Below are 18,655 nucleotides of genomic sequence, written 5' to 3'. Positions count from 1 at the left end.
AGGTACTTGACACATTTCACAGCAACACACATCAGACTTTGCGGCTTTGAATATATCACTGGACAACAAAAATTTACCTATTGCATCTCTCCTATAAACCACATATGATATATCGATTACCTTTCACTTTAGTTTAATTTTTTTCCATGTCTTGTCAGCTAAGAAAAGATCATCAGAAAATATCATATTCTAATTACCTTAAGTGGTTAAGTATCATTTTCTTTTTTACTGTCTGTGGTTTTCAGCCCAAAGTATAGCACACTCATTTTTGTTATTCATCATTAATCTACATGAAGAAGTTTTCCTAATTTCAAAAAAGCATCTACCTTGGCATTTATGAACATTTTCTTAAAATCTCATTAAAATTAATAGAGGAGCATTTTATTAGGGTCTTAGGAGCAAATCTGAAATGTCATACTCTCCAAAAAAATATCCAGGTAGACAGGATCTCAGATGTTTTTATTTAATTAGTTTAAAAGCCAAAACTATATATTGGTGCAAAACTATCTCAAATTCTAAAAAACTATTTTTAAAAATGTGGATATATTCTGAGCGAACCATAGCCACCATTCTCTCCTAAGGCCAAAATAATGAAGTACACACTGTCTTTTAATACGCAACCATAACTTTTCAGCATATCCATAGGTTTCCTGACAATATTAAATGTGATCTTCAAAAGCATAATGACCTGCCATAAATCTCAAGGGAAGCCATTAGCTTTACATTATTTTGCTTCATTCTGAGGTCTAAACTGTAGATATTAAACAATTGCCATTGCCTACGGTGATTCCTCGGAATGTACAGCAGATTCAAAGACTGAAACCAGACTGTAATATTCCGAATAGTTATTATATACCCATTTTTTTGAGTTTTAGAAATATGTGGGGGGTGATCTTATTACTGACAATCTTACACTTATGCACACATTTTTAAATTATTATTTTTTGTTTTGTAATGAAAAAATTAAATCCTATATATTTTCTGTTAGATCATATAGAAAGTTAAAACCTAGACAGCCGGTTGATAGACAACAGCACTATGAGTTAATGATTTTATAGTAGACAATGTCATTACTTGTCGTTATTTACTTGAGGCACCAGCTATTTATGTTGATGCAAAGAATCTGCTGCCAATTGATTAGTGAAAAGCAAAGCTATAATGAAACAACAAGAGTCTTAAAGCAAACACTTTTGCACCATTTGCTAAGTGATGCTTTTCTTGGGTTAAAATATTAAGAGTTATGACTACAATGCTCTGTAAAGGATATCTATGTCTGAATTTTCTTAGACATCAAATGTTTAAAAGTTGAAAAGTTAGAAAATCACTCAAGTACTATAATTACATGCAAGTGATGCAAGGCATAACAAGTTACTCAAAAGTGATTTAAAGAAGAACTCCAGGCACATGTATTTTTTAATAAGACAAAACCCCCTCTCATAAACCATTGGGTTCTGGTCCAGGACAGAGCAGAACAGTTGTACCCATTCTTGTCTTGGTCAATTAATAACCCTGGAGAATTTTGAAAGAAAACAGAAATCTGTAAAGTGTTTTCATACAGAGATCAGTAAAGTGTTCTGATTTTTCCCATTTTTCTAGTCCTGTGTCGGGAAATCAGGCCAAATGATGATGCTACCAAAACTAGAAGAGAATACTTCATTGCAGTGGTCATGTATTGTACCTGCTGATATGGGAATTAGCTAATAGGCATCAATGTGTTCTATTTCTAATGCCCAATTTGGACATTGAAACATACATGAAAATAATGCAATGACAGTGCTTAGATGTGAATCAACCATTAGTTGGTAATTCATCTCGGTCATATATTTATTAATGATTACGCTACTGTCACCTGTATTACCCACACTAAAGCACCCTCTCATCAGTCCCAATCTCCACTGTGAGCCACACTCATTCTACTTGGCTCAAATCTGTGTGTCTGTGCCCTCTTCCACTTAGAATGTAAGCTCTCACTACCCTTTGTTTTCATGTCTGCATTTATTTTGTCTACCTTCTATGTATATATATATAATATATTCTCAATGACACTCTCTAGAAATGGGATGTTTGATACCTCTCTGTGCTGGCCCAATTATATTAATATACCTTATAAGAATGTTTTTTTGGGCTTGGTCTAGGTACAACTGGTGAGATGAAACCCTAGGGTAATTATACCATTGAGGGGTAAAAATTAGTCCAAGATGCCAGATAACCCATTTTCGTAAGCCTGTAATCTTGGCACTTGATTCCAGCTCAGATATGGAGGACACCTTATCAGTAAAAAAGATTGCAAATACATTGCACATTGATTTAAAAAGTGCTGCATCGGTTGCAGAGAGGCTGGACTGCAAAGCCTCTCTACTGTATGGAAAATCAGAACTAGACTGTTGTTTGCTGCCATAATCTCACATGAAAGGAAATCTTACAGTTTATTGTAGACTGGTATTCTTCAGTATACTTGATTATTTTTCGCTAACACCAATCCCCAATCCAAATATGCAGTTCCTAATGCCTAAATCTAGTCCCTAAATTAAAGTCCAAAATCCGCACCCTGGGTTCCTAAATCTTGTGCTAAATACTTAATCCAATAGCTCTGAGTTTAAATGGCAAAGCCAAAACAAACTGTTTCTCAGAACAATCTGTTTCTCAGTCTTAGGCCATTTTACAAAGAGGTAAAAGGAAGCCAACTGGACAGAGGGCCCAACATTAGACATAATAAGGTACTTGGACTAGAAATGACCAAAATTAAATTTTCTCTTAACCTCTAGCTACCCTGGGATGCGAAAAAACTTATTGGGGAGTCTCTTTTTTAAAGTGCGTTGCTTATTGACTACGTTTTTTTGGGTGAAATAAAGAAAAACAACAAGCTTTTAAAGTATGCCCAAGTTTTCTTAAATCTAAGCCATACAAGCTTTAAATTTTAGACTAAACATTAGCATAAACCACTAATCCACTGCTCAGTCATAAATATCAAACTCTTCCTTTTTTTAATCCCATTCCCAATTTTTCACCAGCTGTCACCATTAATCACAGGAATGTGTGTATATTCTTCATAGCATCTTTTGAAACACTACTTATAAAAGTAGACCAGTTGTCACACCAGTCTCTCTCAAGATCAGCTGCTTACAAACACTTGGGACCAGAACTGCACAGGGTGCACATCCACAGTAGCTTGCAAGCAAAGTGTAGGATAAAAGCAGAGACCAGGGCAGGGCCCAAACAGCAAGATGAGAGGCCTTGTAGGGTACATGCAGGGCTGCCAAGAGGAATTCAGGGCCCGGGTACAACAAACTCATGGGGCCCCCCCATAGTTGAGTAAGCCCTAAAAAACACGACGCGGGTTTGGTCATACATTCAGGGGCGTGTCAATGCGCCATTGGGGCGTGGCTAGCCTAACGACGGTGCAAAAATTTTCGGGAATGTGGTCATACATTTGGGGCCGTGGCAATGCACCGTTGGGCGCATAGCTAGCACATCAAAATCACTAGGTCCTGAATTCACCACAGCGTCACATATGTCCAAGCACTCCTGACTTTTAAGACATCCAGCACCACAGTGTAGTATACAAAGAATGCAGTGTGTACACAAACAGTTCAGTCTTGGCCTGCGCCCACTGGGCTCACCAAACATTGGCATTGTCCCTACTAGAATCACAACATTTCACACACTATGCTGCTCTGTCCTACCTGTTCTTCTCACTTTCTCCACCCGAGGCTGCTGGTTTCTTTAGTTGTGGCTTACCTGGATCTTGGAATGTAGAAGGACCTATTTGGGAAAAAAATGGCTACATTTAGAAAATTTCAGTCAGACGCAGCGTTAAATCAATAGCACCCACGATTAATAATTAGGCCTTCCTCCAGCCCCAACATTAAAATAATAGAATTCACATGTAATAAATAAACCTATTTCCCGTCATGCAAACAGCCTAGCAATACCTATTTCCCGCAACCATCACTGCCATTAAATAATTCATAGTCACATTTAATAAATAGACCTCATCCTCCCCAAACTCACCTCCACATTCAATAGGCCCCAAATCACCCCATCTTAAATTAATAATCCCCACTATTAAATTGCCTCACCATCACCCTACAAACAAAATAGCGCCCATTAATTAGCCACCACCTACCGCACACACACTACATTGCAACAAGCCCCATCACAACTACACTGCGCCCTCCATGCTGCTTTCCCCCCTTTTTATTCACTCTGTGCCTCTTTGCCCCTTTTTTTTATAACTCTGTGCCTCTCTGCCGCTGTTTTCCTCCTCTGTGCCTCTCTGCCCCTGTTTTCCTCCTCTGTGCCTCTCTGCCCCTCTTTTCCTCCTCTGTGCCTCTCTGCCCCTCTTTTCCTCCTCTGTGCCTCTCTGCCCCTCTTTTCCTCCTCTGTGCCTCTCTGCCCCTCTTTTCCTCCTCTGTGCCTCTCTGCCCCTCTTTTCCTCCTCTGTGCCTCTCTTTTCCTCCTCTGTGCCCCTCTTTTCCTCCTCTGTGCCCCTCTTTTCCTCCTCTGTGCCCCTCTTTTCCTCCTCTGTGCCTCTCTTTTCCTCCTCTGTGCCTCTCTTTTCCTCCTCTGTGCCTCTCTTTTCCTCCTCTGTGCCCCTCTTTTCCTCCTCTGTGCCCCTCTTTTCCTCCTCTGTGCCCCTCTTTTCCTCCTCTGTGCCTCTCTTTTCCTCCTCTGTGCCCCTCTTTTCCTCCTCTGTGCCTCTCTTTTCCTCCTCTGTGCCTCTCTTTTCCTCCTCTGTGCCTCTCTTTTCCTCCTCTGTGCCTCTCTTTTCCTCCTCTGTCCCTCTCTTTTCCTCCTCTGTGCCTCTCAGTTTCTTTCCTTACCTTTTGTCAGCTTCTTTCTTTTCTTCTCTTCTCTTCTGTCTTCTCTTCTTTCTTCTTCTTTGGTCTTGTCAGGCTGCGGCGCTCCTCACTGACTGACTGCCGGGCGTGACTTGATGACGTCACGCCCGACAGTCAGTGTGAATGGAGAAGACAGGAGAGGAGGGACGCGGCGCCGCGGTCACGTGAGTATTGATTTTTTTTTTTTTTTTTTATTTCTTATAGCTCCCCCCACCAACGCCCCCCCCCCCCCCCTCCCCCTACCCCGCGGGAATTTTTTTTTTAAAAAAATAAAAATACGCAAAATACAAAAAAATAAAATAAAAAAAAAAAATGACAAAAAATAGCAGCAAGGGCCCGGCCCGGGCCCCCTGGCATGGCCGGGCCCGGGTAAAATGTACCCGCTCCCCCCCCCTCTCGGCGGCCCTGGGTACATGCATAGTAGCTAGTACACCTACTTTGCTCAGGTACTAGAAGCAGCCCAGTGAGCATACAACGGGGTTGTGGGGTATATAAGTCAGACCTGGCCTGACCAGTGCACAGTCCCAAACCCAGCCTCTATGTTCAGACTGCACATTACACTGGTTTCCTCTACCCCCTCCAACATACTGTTAAGAATGCAGTTTTCATTTTTACATTTGACTGATATCAAAATGGTATAATTATATTATATTACTTTTTTAGTGTGGTCAAGAAAGATGAAAATGGGCATGTTTTACTTGTCGCCACTGAAGAGCACTTCCCATCAGGTTACCCACACATACTGTATAAATGGAGCTCACCCCCACTGTGATGACATAGTTCTAGTGGTGATGCAGTTCCAAATCTCATGCACACAACTTTACTACTGTCATCACTATCAATGGTAATATTAGAGCCTGACCTCCTGTGGCATCCTGTCTGGGCTGCCTAGTAAGGTACAGAGGCACAAGTGGATAAGGACACAGTGTGCTCAGCCTAACAGATAGCTCTTAAATATATTTGCTGCTAATGTAAAAGGATCCCAACATCCAAGCATGAATTTAATATATAAAATATAAGGTTTAAAAAAAATGCACATAACTTCTCTATAGTAATCTTTTCTTAAACCACAGGGAGCCTAATTTTACAATAAAAAAATAAACACAATTTTATTTCTCAAGATCAGCAAATAAATACTTTTTTTTAGAGGTTAGGTGCCAGAATAGTCAACAACCCCCCCCCCCCTCCCCTATAATTTTAATAGATTTGTTGGCACCAGAATAATCATGTTAAATCCATTTTTATAGATTGGTCGAAAGAATATTCAGAAATTAGAAGCCAAAATAGTCATATCAACCACACTCTCTATATTTGTTCTTATAGATTGGTCACTATAACAGTCAAATCAAAACCCCAGCCCCTCTACTCCTATATTATTTATAAATTACGAGTCAGCAGGTCCGGCGTTACAATTAAGAAGCTTTGTGCAGCTGTCTTGGGCACTGAGCTCTTGTGGGTGCTACTGAGGGCTGATGCCAAGTATTTGTGTGGTCTGCTGCCACCCAAAAAGAAGAAAATACTGTGGGTTAATCTCTTCACACAAAGTGCATGGATCATGGAGCACACGGCACCTATGTTCCCCTGCTTGCTACTTGGGCTGACAGGCACCTGTGAAAACTCCCCCTCTGCTCCGGACTACATGTTGTGTTGTGTTGGGGTGGTATTGGTGTAATGTGTGGGGACTGGTGTGGGGGTGGTATTGGTGTAATGTGTGAAAAGAGGGGTGGGATAGGTATTGGTGTAATGGGTATGGAAATAGTAGGGGCTAGGGTGGGGGGCGTTGCCCCTTTATTATTACAAATGGGTTTTTTGCTTTATTTGAAATCCATCATTTGGAAACACCATCTGCATTTGCCCCTGGGATAACGTTCTGCACCCGCTATCAGTGCATCTTGACTGCAGCCTTACCTGCCAACCAGGAGAAGGTAAGGTATTATTTTTATTTTGCAAAAGTTAAGTGTGTAAAGGTGCGGGCATTGTGGGGGGATGGTGGGACAAGACGGTAAGTTGAAGCTTTGCCTAAAGCAGCAAGAATCCTTGCATCGGCCCAGGGAGCCAGAATAGTCATGTCAATCCCCCCATAATGTTTATAGATTTGCCACCAAGTTTCCTAAGAGTGGAGTGGGTGCGGTACCAACTTCTTGATCAATTTTATTTTGTACTAGTAATGGAACAAAAACAGGGTTTTCATACAGAATAACGTACAAAATCCAGTTAAAGAGCATGATTCTTGGATAGTGAGTGAGCAATATGGGTAAACACTATTTCCTATAGAGAAGGAACGCACCCCAACTCCCTTCCCGTACTTTACTTACAGACTTCTCTAATTCTTCTTTCTTTTTATAATTCTTCCTCTTCTTTCTTCTGGCACTGACAGCTCCTGTCAGCTCCTCTTCACATTGTCGCAACATCATAACATCATGTGGCCAGCGCTTCAGGGCAGAGAGCAAAGAACTGGGGATAGGTGCCGCCTTTGTTACTGACCCTGCTGCATGACTTTAGCTGCAAGTTACGGCGGGCTCCCTCGTCATTTCAGGCCCCTTAGAGCTATACCCCCATACCCCCATGATGGCAGCCCTGGTCATACCATTATTTTATGTTTATACATTTTTTTTGTTAGGTACTCATAAATAAGCATATGGTGGCTTTATCTGACTGAGGGAATTTCAAGTGAAAATGTCTGCATTCTGTATAGAAAAAATAGGAGCCCTAGCAACGAGGATTTTATCCAATGACAAACGTATCTATATATTCAATTATTGGTAAACATATATAATCTATCAAGCCAATTTAAGGGGTAACTATTGCAATAATCCACATTTGCACTAGTAATTCATGGATTACATTCACAAAAGCTTTCTATGGTCTCTTCTTTTGGCAGACTTTAGCGAGGAGTGAGGCAAGTTTTCAGCCAGCAGCAGACCAATTAAAACCCAGCTCCGACGCTTTACACAGCAACTAGGGATGTTATAGGTTTTAGCACTTGTGGTTAAAGGGGGCATACTTAAATATAGAATTTTGGGGGCTGAATCCATTAAGGTACGTAAATCCCGATATGTGTAGTTTACGTAAAATGTCTCTGCACATGCTCAGAAACAGACTATACGCCAGTGAGCGCAAGCGCATATAATTCATCTTCAAACGCAAAGGACACTTCTGACAACCTATGATTTGAAGGCTGGAATAAAGGAGGTAAGGGGCGTATGTAAGTAGCCAAGGTTAAGAGCACGCACATCCATCCGATTCAAACTCTGGGCATTTCTGAAGTACATGATTTTTAATTGTATCACTCGCACCAACTACAGGGCAGGTGTAAGTGTAGATTGATAGTGATGACGATGGCATTTGCATGCCAGAACATGAGTTTGCAATTAAGAGCAACTGTAAAAATGCTTTTTATGTACAGAAGGCATTAATACCACTCTGATATATGTATTTGATGTATTAAAATAATGACAAAAACAAATAGATTAAACTAAAACATTTTAATGTTTTTTATTAATGATTTTATTATTAATAACAGGTGTTCATTTTTTATGTGTGTGTGTTCTGATGGGACTTTATATTGCACATATGCATTGTGTGTATCCTGCAGTGCATTGTATCTGTCTGCATATGGCAAGAGGCATACAGACAGAGCCTACTTAGACCCATATTCAACTAGAACCGTTTGTTCAGATCCACTTGTAATATATGGGTGTAAATGTGTGTAATTTCCAAATTGCGTTTACTTTGCTTCCCTAACGAATCAGGCCCTTGATGTCCAATAGACTTTGTTTAATAACGAGATTACAATATAATACAAAATTTATTAATATCTAATCAATGAAAAGTAGCCAGAATGTTGTCATACCAACAGTCCTCTTTGATTAACAAAGTATGTACATACAATCAGGATCACACAGGGCAAATAAAACAGTGCTGTAATGGATAAATTATATGAATAATAGACTACTAAGATGTGAAGCACACATAAATTATCCAGTTCTTTGCAGGAGATAATCCAGAGCTTCAAATCTCCAAATCTGTCTAAATAAATTTGAAAGGTAAGAATCAGTCTGTGAGAACAGAGGATTGAAACCATCCTGGAATAATGCTGGCACAAATTATTAAACAAAACAAAAATAATGAAATAATATACTTTGCAACACACATACAAAAAAGTAGAACAACAAATGCAAAACAAATAAATAAAAGTAGAGCAACAAATGGTTCAATACTGTGTGTTTAAAGCAGACAGCTGTAATACTGGCAGACTTTTAGACTATACTGCAGTTTTTACCTTTAGGCTTGCATGCTTACTATGTAATCACACACACATAATGTATAACAATGTTACCATTGTATCAAATCAAATCAAATAACGATCAACTTAATTTAAAACAGAAATCACACAAAAAAATCCTATCTTCATATTCGAATATTCTACATTAATCATTGTAACTGTACATTCCTCTGACCTCCTACTGCCCCTACTTGTTTACTTGCTATCAATTCTATCGAGCAGGAGGATCTCAGTCATTCATGATTGGTACCCGTACAAGACCATTTTCATCCCACGAGACCCCCACCATGCTTACAGATCCGTAGTTTAGTATTCTGTAAGTGATGCATTGATGTGTGTGTGTTTAAGTCAGCCTGCCGGTGGGAGCCATAAGTGAACAAAAGAGAGAAAAAAAAAATACTGTGTGTTTATATGGCAGCTCTCCAGATATGTTTTAATGCAATCTGCTGCCAGCTCTAGTCTAAGGGAATCTACCTAGCATTTAAAATTTGATGGGGATCTGTTTTGAATAATAACTGTGAAGACTGTGTGAGTCAGTGTATGTGTGTTGATTGAAAGAGAGAGAGAGAGAGGAAGGGAGAGGAGAGGAGAGGGGGAGAGGGAAAGCAAACCTCTGAACACAACGCTGGCTGACGGCTGAGCTGCAGTGTTATTTTTTTTTTCCTGGAGTAGTCAATCTGAGCGGATTTATATTTAAGGGGGATAAAAAAAAGTCACACAAGTATCATTTCCAAAATGGGTGCAGTGATGGGCACGTTCTCCTCCTTTCAGACCAAACAAAGAAGACAGTCTAAAGGTAAGATTCCGTCCTTGCTTGAATGTTTTAAATTAAAATCACTAATCACTTAAACTGGATAACCATGTGCAGTCTGTAGCCGAAGAATTAAGCCATAAACTGGCTGCATGCTCAGGTAGCTGAGAAACGTATTGATGTTGTAGACGTAGTGAATGAAAAAGGTTCTTTATTACCGCAACCAAATAGCATATAGCATTGGTTTCTTTGCTTATTATAATGAGACAGACTGTGGAAATGTCTGACATATATCTCACGTATCTTCCCACAGACCCACAACTCACCCACGATATGCAGTTTCTGATATAACATAGATACAGCGACAATCAGTCCTCTAACAGATGCAATGAGCTGTCATATTCAATCCAAGCATAAATTAACATGTGTCCACTTTGTTGCAAGGAAGAGCTTGCAAAACATGACTAGGGGGTTCAGTGGGATGTCACAAGGACGGGAGGGACAGTGGCTGGGGTGTTCATGGGCTGTGGAAGGGATGAAGATGTGATCCATTATGTAAACATTCTACAATGTATATTTCTATATAGTGTATAGTACAATTACAGCAGTACTCGAGTGTTTCGAAAACAACAAGCTAAGGCTTTTGAATGCAACAAGCATACAGAACAGCACTTAAGACTCAAATCATTCAAATTTAAAATCCTATTTATTTATCTCGATTATACTTTTATAGGGTATTTCTTTCGAGAAGCAAATTTAAAGTGCTGCTGAAAAAAAGAAATAATATATATAAATAGGAAAGACTTATGCCTCTGAAACTGGAGATTGCCATATTGAAAACTGTTGCATCCTTTTGTGTGGGGAAAAATACTAGTTTTTACATCAGTTTACTGAATACACAAGAGAAACATCTGAGAAAGGGAATCATCTAATGATCGATATACTCAGACAAGTGCTGATCCTGTAGCAAATTAGATTCATTTGCTTATGTTTTATAATATAGCTAACAGTGCTACTGTATTCCTCAAACAACTGTTGATTCTTGCAGTTTCTTTAATTATGTATGTGTTTTGTTTACCTACTTATCATACATACCTAATTATGTTTCTGCTTTGATAGAAAACATGTGGCTCTTAGTGTGTACAGCACCTGTAGAAGTCTTTTCAGGTCAAAACAATAACTAGTAGATAATAGGTTTATTACACAAATGAACACCTTGTCAAAAATCAATGCAAATACTGTAGACATTTTTTTTGCACTGGTCACATTGGTATGTCAGTTAGTATAGTAGGCTGTGGATTGACATAAGAATAACAAAACAAAAGACAACTGCAGCTTACACTTGTCCAGATTAATAACAATGGTTTTTAGTGCTGTGTGAAACATATATTTGGTGACAACAGGTGCAGTGATACATCAGTAATAATTACATAAATATTGAACATTTTTTTTAGAACATTCTCAACTGTTGAGTAATAAATCTAAATTGGGATGCCGATTTAGAAGAAGAGCTATATTAGTATATCCAGGGCTATTTACTCTGTCCAATTGTTTATAGTGTTAATAACATATGGGTTCTACGAGTTTTAAATTCATCCTTGCTCCTTCCCCTGGATGTTTCATCAAAGTATCCTCAAGACAATTCTTGCCAATTCTACTGCAAATCTATTCATCTTCAGTTATAAGTGATTTGTACTTTGGTGTTACAATACTGCTGCGTTGAAGGAATCTTAAGTCTTCCTATCAACTGGCATTAAATACGTGCTTTTTATCACTAGTAAAATGCATGCCAATGGGTATGACACTAGACACCATTGTTTTGATACCCATTACCACTGTTACAAGCATTGGCATTGCAATAGCGCACCTTTTCCTGTAACACATCTTGTTCTATGAGCATGTGTATACAAATGCAATGTGGAAGCCTATAGTTAGCTCCAAATGCAACTACTAATGTTAATAACAAATGTATGTCAAATGTGTTTTACTTTGAAATGCAGTTTCACTTAAGTTTTTGAAACCACACGTCAAAGCAAAAACTAAAGCAGCGCAAAGGGGTACCTGTCCTTAAATACATATTGATACATTTATATTGTCCCTCCTTAATAACTAATGATTTCCTTCATAATTTATATGTCTGTTGTGGTTCATCTTAAGTTCTGAATGGCAAGATAGCTCAAATGGCATAAAATATCACACCTATAAGAAGCAGGTCTGACAAACCTGACTTGGTTTCTGGTAGTTTGGTATGTGGTTTTGCAAACAGCGCATTGACAAATCACATGGGTTTTATACCTGCCATTTAAAAAAAATAGATGGTGGTTTGAAAACATGTGGTCAGGGCCGGATTAACCCTAGGGCTAACTGGGCTACAGCCCAGGGGCCTCAGGCATCCAGGGGGCCCTTGAAAGTGCTCAGCAGCAGTATTGATTGGTCGGGGGCGGGGACGCCCCTGACGCAATCAGTGCTGGTGAGCACTTTCACTGCGGTCCTTCCCCGACGCTCTGTAGTCTCCTTACAGAGGAGATCTCGTGAGTCTCACTCTCCCAAGATCTCCTCAGTAAAGAGCGTACAGCACGCCGGGGAAGGAGGTAAGTGCCTTGGGGGCGGCTCGGATCACTGGGGGGCGGGTCGGATCATGCGGGGTGGGGGGGCGGTGGCCTCATGGGGGAATGGAGGCCCCCTTAGCCCAGGGGCCTCCATTCCCTTAATCCGGCCCTGCATGTGGTTCTCTGTGCAGTTTGGTTTCTAATAAATCTCACGTTTTTAAAATTGCACATGAAACTGTCAAAAAATGCACTTCTGCCTTGGAGTTGTTCAATACCTATAGCTTTTTCTACCTCTTGTATATCCTTTTTGCTCTGAATACTGCAATATAAGTCTTTCTCCAATCACAAGAAAGAGGAGAGTAGGGGAAGGAAGGTTGTAAAAGAAAAGAAGGTTTAACTATCATACTGCTTTTGGATTTTAAATAAAGACCAATTAGGAAAACTAACTGGTTAATATTCTGTCTAACATAGTTTAGATTTCATGATCATTTCTCTTTAACTGCTAAAAGTTTTATCTCAATGGTTTTCTTTTAAAATTTTAAATAATTAGACTAAAGCTGTGTACGCACTATTACATTTTACCTCAAAATTGATTTCTGAAACGATTTTACCAATGACTGTAAGTTCCGATGAGCATGCAGATTTATAGTATGTGTACACACCTACATGATTTACCTTCAGATCTGTGATCTTCATCTCTCACAACCATCTGCTGAAAATATCATGAATGTACAGTCTATAGAGATCTGCTTATGCTGCTGGTCGTGAGTGCATACACACTTCCACATTTGCCAGACATCGTTCAATCGTTTATCGTGATTATTAGGAAGTTTATAGAATCAAATGAAACAATACAGTGTGCTTTGGTATGATAAAACATGACTGTGGAAGTGTATACACTCTTGCAATATCTGATCAAACAATCGTTTATTGTGTGATCTGCACGATATTTGCATCAGTGTGTATCCAGCTTAACTGCTGAATCTGGAAGCATCCTTACCATAGAGTGGTACTTACTTTATGAAGAGGTTGTCAAAAACAGTAACAAAAGGAAAGAACAGATAAAAACCTACTAGACTGCTATTTTGTTGACCAAATGCTGTAATGATTGATCATTTTGTAAGTACTATATAGCCCATACAGTGTATATGATGAGACTTACAGTATGAAGACTAGATCAGTAATATATATATTTAGCTAATTATAAACACTCCAGCAATTTCATATGTATTAATGAACACAGTAAAACATTACCTTATACTTATCAACTTTGGAAATCTCGGGGTGGGGGGAGATCTCCATGGTGCTTCTTGGGGATGTAGCCAGGTGGGTTGCATCATTAGGGCCCACCCCTCTGCTAAACTGTACCAATTTGGGCCTATTACAGCAGGAGGTGGGGCCAGGATGCCACTATTAGCCCCGCCTCCACCCTCTTCACCAACAACGTTAAACATTTCTATGCCATGTTCTTTAGTTAATATTGCTTAGTGCTGTCCATTGTGCATGTATCATCATGGCAGCCCCTATACAGCTTAGGCTGATATTATAGGACTCTGTAAGTCATAAAACATACTTATATGTCATTTTAGAAAGGACGGCATGAACAGATGTTAAATACATTTTTACTGATGGTTTAGGTCCACTTAAACATGTTACAATTGCTAATCACTTAATGAAAGATGTACCCACCACACTGTATTTGTTATGTGTATTAGACAGCTTGGTTAAACCAGATGTATGGCATTAATGTATTAATGGGATATTGTTTACACTTTCCAATTGTAATGTTCTTTGTCATTATGCAGACACTACAGATGAAACAATGATTTCCTAGAACTGTATAAATTACCTGTTTAATAATATATATGATTTATTGTGTATGGATCGAGTATTTGTATTTAGAACATTTAATATGCTACAGTAAATTAAACATTTTTACATGTGTTTGTACACCTGCCAATGTAGTTATGATTATTACAATATACATGTGTCATTAAATTCTTAATACTTCACTAGAAAAGTACAATTTTCATTTATTTTACAAATTATTTCAGAAACACACAAGAAGCACAGCTATCTGGAAATAGGTCTTTTCACATGATTAAAAAAAATGCTGGATTCTATGTTTTAACAAAAACATATATAATATGCTGCAAATTTTATATATTTTTATTTATTTTTATTTGGACTTTGCTGCTGCAAATAATTTTTTTTAAGCGTTATCAGGTGTTCTTGAAAATTTAATTATGCAGACAATTTGATCTGTTCATTTTTTTTAAAATAAAATTGCCACTACTCTGTATTTATCAGTAAATGTTGCCAAAATTCTTCTTGCTGCAACACTGTCTCCATATGCGCTGTCCTAAACCTGTGCTCACTCAACATAGCTGCCAGCCAACATTTCAATGACATTTCCAAGGACTCTTGCTGCTGCCCTGGTGAATTTATACATATCATGTACTATGCACTGTAGCTGGACATCACATATTAAACCTGCTTCATTGATAGGGTGACCATATATCCTAATTTTTGGTATTGGATATTAACAATGTGTATTGATTGTTTTTCTGAAAGTTAATATTTTCTTGGATACAGATTAGTAGAATATTAAAGATAGGCTCATATAACTAATTTAACACATGTTTACAGTCTTCAAATCATGAATATATAAAAACCCAGTATCACTGAGTTGTGAACTATGACCTCCATAACATAATACTTGCCTCAAGCAGCACAGCCTAGCCATACAATTGTATCCAATGCATATGGTACTTTTTAGTTGTTCACTACAGATGTAGCAAGTATCTAAGTTTCTTTTAACGCAGGTGATTCTGCTGCCATTACATAACTCAAGGGCCGGCGCTACCATTAGGCAGCCTTAGGCAACTGCCTAGGAAGCCAGCCTCTGGGTGGTGGCACTGAGGCCGGGGACCCAATAATGGCTGTTAAATGAATGCGGGTGGTGCGATCATCCAGGACAGATCGCCCACCCACAATAATGCAATAAAATCTGCCCGGCTTCTGGCAGCGTCGTGACGACACAACGCTGTCAGTGTAGAGGAGCCGGAAGGAGTCGGACAGAGACAGAAGAAAGAAGCAAGGAGCAAGAAGAGAAAGGAAGAAAAAGGAAGAACCTAAGGTGAGTACAGAAAAGAGGAGGCTACAGAAAAGAGGGGGGGGGGAGAGAACTGAGGCTACAGAAAGGGGGGGAGAACAGAGGCTGCCGAAAGGGGGAGAACAGAGGCTGCAGAAAGGGGGAAGAATGGATGCTGCAGAAAGGGGGGAGAACAGAGGCTACAGAAAGGGGGGAGAACGGAGGCTGCAGAAAGGAGGGAGAATGGAGGCTGCAGAAAGGGGAGAGAACGGAGGCTACAGAAAGGAGGGAGAACGGAGGCTGCAGAAAGGGGAGAGAACGGAGGCTACAGAAAGGGGGAAGAATGGATGCTATACAAAGTGGGGAGGGTGGAGGCTATAGAAAGGGGGGTGAAGGCTATAGAAAGGGGTGGTGGGAGATTTAGAAAGAGGGGGAATGAATGCTATTGAAAGGGGGGAGAATGGACGCTACAGAAAGGGGGCAGAAATGGATGCTATAGAAAGGGGGGGAATGGATGCTATAGAAATGGGGGAAATGGATGCTATAGAAAGGGGGGAGGATGGATGCTATACAATGTGGGGAGGTGGAGGCTATAGAAAGGGGGGTGGAGGCTATAGAAAGGGGTGGTGGAGGCTATAGAAAGGAGGGGTGGAGAAAGGATGCTACAGAAAAGTTAGAGACTATGGGGTCTATGTGCTAAAATAGTGCGGTGACAAATTGCAGCAATGCATAATGAAGCACCGCTGTTATTCACCAAGCCGGGGCTACTCTAGGATAGTTGAGGAACCATTAATATTTTTTACTATTTGCCCTCTATTTGGCTCTCCTTTGTTGCTTTCAATTAGTATAATTAATTTTACATCTACAGAATAAATTAACAAATGCAAATAATTATAGAACGATCTACATTATCTGTATCATTTACAATACCTTTCCTTATTTATTTGCATGTGTTAGTATATTTAATATTACATTTACAGAATACATTAATAGACAACAACAGAGGAGAGCCAAGTAGTGGGCAAATACTAAAAAATATAAGTGGTTGCTCAACCATTAAGCATTAAGATGTTTATTATATGTTTGTAAACAAGAGGGTTTGTGGAAAAAAATCTGGTTTCAAAGGGGGTATGTGAGATTAAAGCAGTTTGGCAAAGAAATATGTTTAGGAAAAGCAGGTGGATAAGGAGGGCATTTTAAAGAAAAGCTGGTGGGCAAAAAGCTGGCTAGGATACTTAGGACAGCGGTGTATGTGAGAGGTAAGCTGGTGGGCAGGGGGGCATGTAAGTGACGTTGGTGTTATGTGGGTAGTGACAAAAGCTGATGGGCAAGGGGTGGCATATGTGAGAATAGCTAGGGGCAGATGGGCATATGTAAGAAAAGTTGTGGGCCAGCTAGGAACATGCCAGTGTGTACCAGGTGAGTGATGTCAAGTTTTTTTTGTTTTGTTCTGAAATCTGACATTTGGAGCCTCCCATCTAGATATCCTGCGTTTGCTCCTGGGCAGCAGTGAAGTCTGGACAGCATTAGGTGTCAGACATCAGTTCATTTGGACTTCAGTTCATCGGGACTTCAGTTCATCTGGATATCAGTGCATCTGGACATCAGTGCATTTGGACTGCAGCCTTACCTGCCAGCCAGGAGGAGGTAAGAGTTATTAATTTTATTTTAGAAATGTCAAGTGTGTTAGGAGCTGTGAAATGAGATGTTTTGGGAGGAGAAAGGGTGGAAAGTTTAATTTTTGCCTAGGGTGCCAAGCAACCTTGCACTGGCACTGCATAGCCCATGTTGTACAATTTCTCCATGCATAATGTTAATGCTAAGCACCAAACGGTTAACTTGCAATACCAGGGATAACTCCATGGTTTGCTGCTGAGTCATAGTAAATATGACTGCAGTTTACACTGAATACAGATGCTGGCTATAACATATAATTATCAGCAACATCTGTAGTCTCAGCTGTTGTTAAAAATACACACTCTGCTGAATGCAAGTGATTGACAGTTACCATCATTCAGACCACAGATGCAGCATTGCAAAATAAAAACATATCTACACTAGCTGGCAAAAGTTGGGAATCCCTAAGAAATTTCTTGTTTTTTGAAAGAATTGACACTTTTTCAAGGTACCATTAAATTGACCTAAAATTATAATCAACACGTTGACAATGTCATACCTTAATATTTTTATCTCTTACAACTGTTCTATTCATCAAACTTTCATTAAAGAATGTAGTAATTAGAACTTTGCGGATGTTGTACCCACGACTTTCCAGAAGTGTGAATGGCTTGTACATCCCTCCCAATATTTAGAATCCCGAAAAGGGGGTAAAAATAAGCCCCGTCTGAATAATCCAAACTGCGTCCATAAATGGGCATATTTAGGTAAAACTCCACCCATTTTATGTTAAACCCCACCTCTTTTGTGGGCCACAAAATGGTAAATTCCTCCAAAATCTGGACAGTTGGGAAGTTTGCTTGTAGGGCATTTTTTCCTGACACTACGGTCAAGCTCATCACACAAGAGCTCAATAGGGTTGAGATGTGGTCAGTCCATCAAAGACAGTTCTCCGGCTCCCTGTTTAGTTTTTGAATTTTGAATAGTTTTCAAACCTGCTGCTGCATGCTGAAATTTGCACCAATAAAATGCTGACCACAGGGGATGGCGTGACATTGTAAAATAGAGTGGTAACCTTTCTGGTTATTTGTTCCCTGAAATCTGTGTAAATCTCCACCTTACCAGCACCAAAATAGTGCCATACTATTACATTTACACCTCCATGCTTGACAGAAGACATCAAACACTTCTCCAGTATCCTTTAATTTGATCTAAATGTCCCATATGTACTCGTCTTTGTGCCAAATACCTCAAACTTAGACTCATCTATACATAATACTCTTTTTCAGTTATCCACCATCCAATGTCTGTGTTCGTTTGCCAATTTTAACTTTTCTTTCTATTTGAAAGTTTGAAATATTTTTGTTTCTTTGCAAATCTGCCTATAAGGTCAGCATCCTGGAGTCGTTTTTTTACTGTTACAGATTAATCTGATATTTGGTAAGTACTATTTAAGGAAGACTCTGTAAGGCAACTGTTTTTATAGACTCTGACATACTTATCGTAGTGGGCAGTTGT

The 18,655-nt window shown here is 39.5% G+C and overlaps 1 protein-coding gene across 3 annotated transcripts in view; it reads left to right on the top strand.

Annotated features, from left to right (window-relative positions):
- Positions 1–18,655, top strand: part of KCNIP1 (potassium voltage-gated channel interacting protein 1) — a 692,067-nt gene that overhangs the window by 373,643 nt on the left and 299,769 nt on the right. The window contains exon 1 of one of the 3 annotated variants that reach the window (XM_075209807.1): positions 9,455–9,922. The exons of 1 other annotated variant lie outside the window; for it this stretch is intronic. In XM_075209807.1, coding sequence (XP_075065908.1) covers positions 9,862–9,922 — 61 coding nt within the window. In that variant the 5' untranslated portion in view covers positions 9,455–9,861. Of the gene's footprint in view, positions 1–9,454; positions 9,923–18,655 lie in introns of those variants that run through there. One more of the 3 variants, XM_075209805.1, reaches the window with a different exon arrangement.

Source organism: Mixophyes fleayi, chromosome 4 (genome assembly GCF_038048845.1).
Source record: "Mixophyes fleayi isolate aMixFle1 chromosome 4, aMixFle1.hap1, whole genome shotgun sequence".
NCBI lineage: Eukaryota > Metazoa > Chordata > Amphibia > Anura > Limnodynastidae > Mixophyes > Mixophyes fleayi.
Note: the sequence above shows the minus strand (reverse complement) of the source record. Positions and strands in the feature narration are given on the sequence as shown.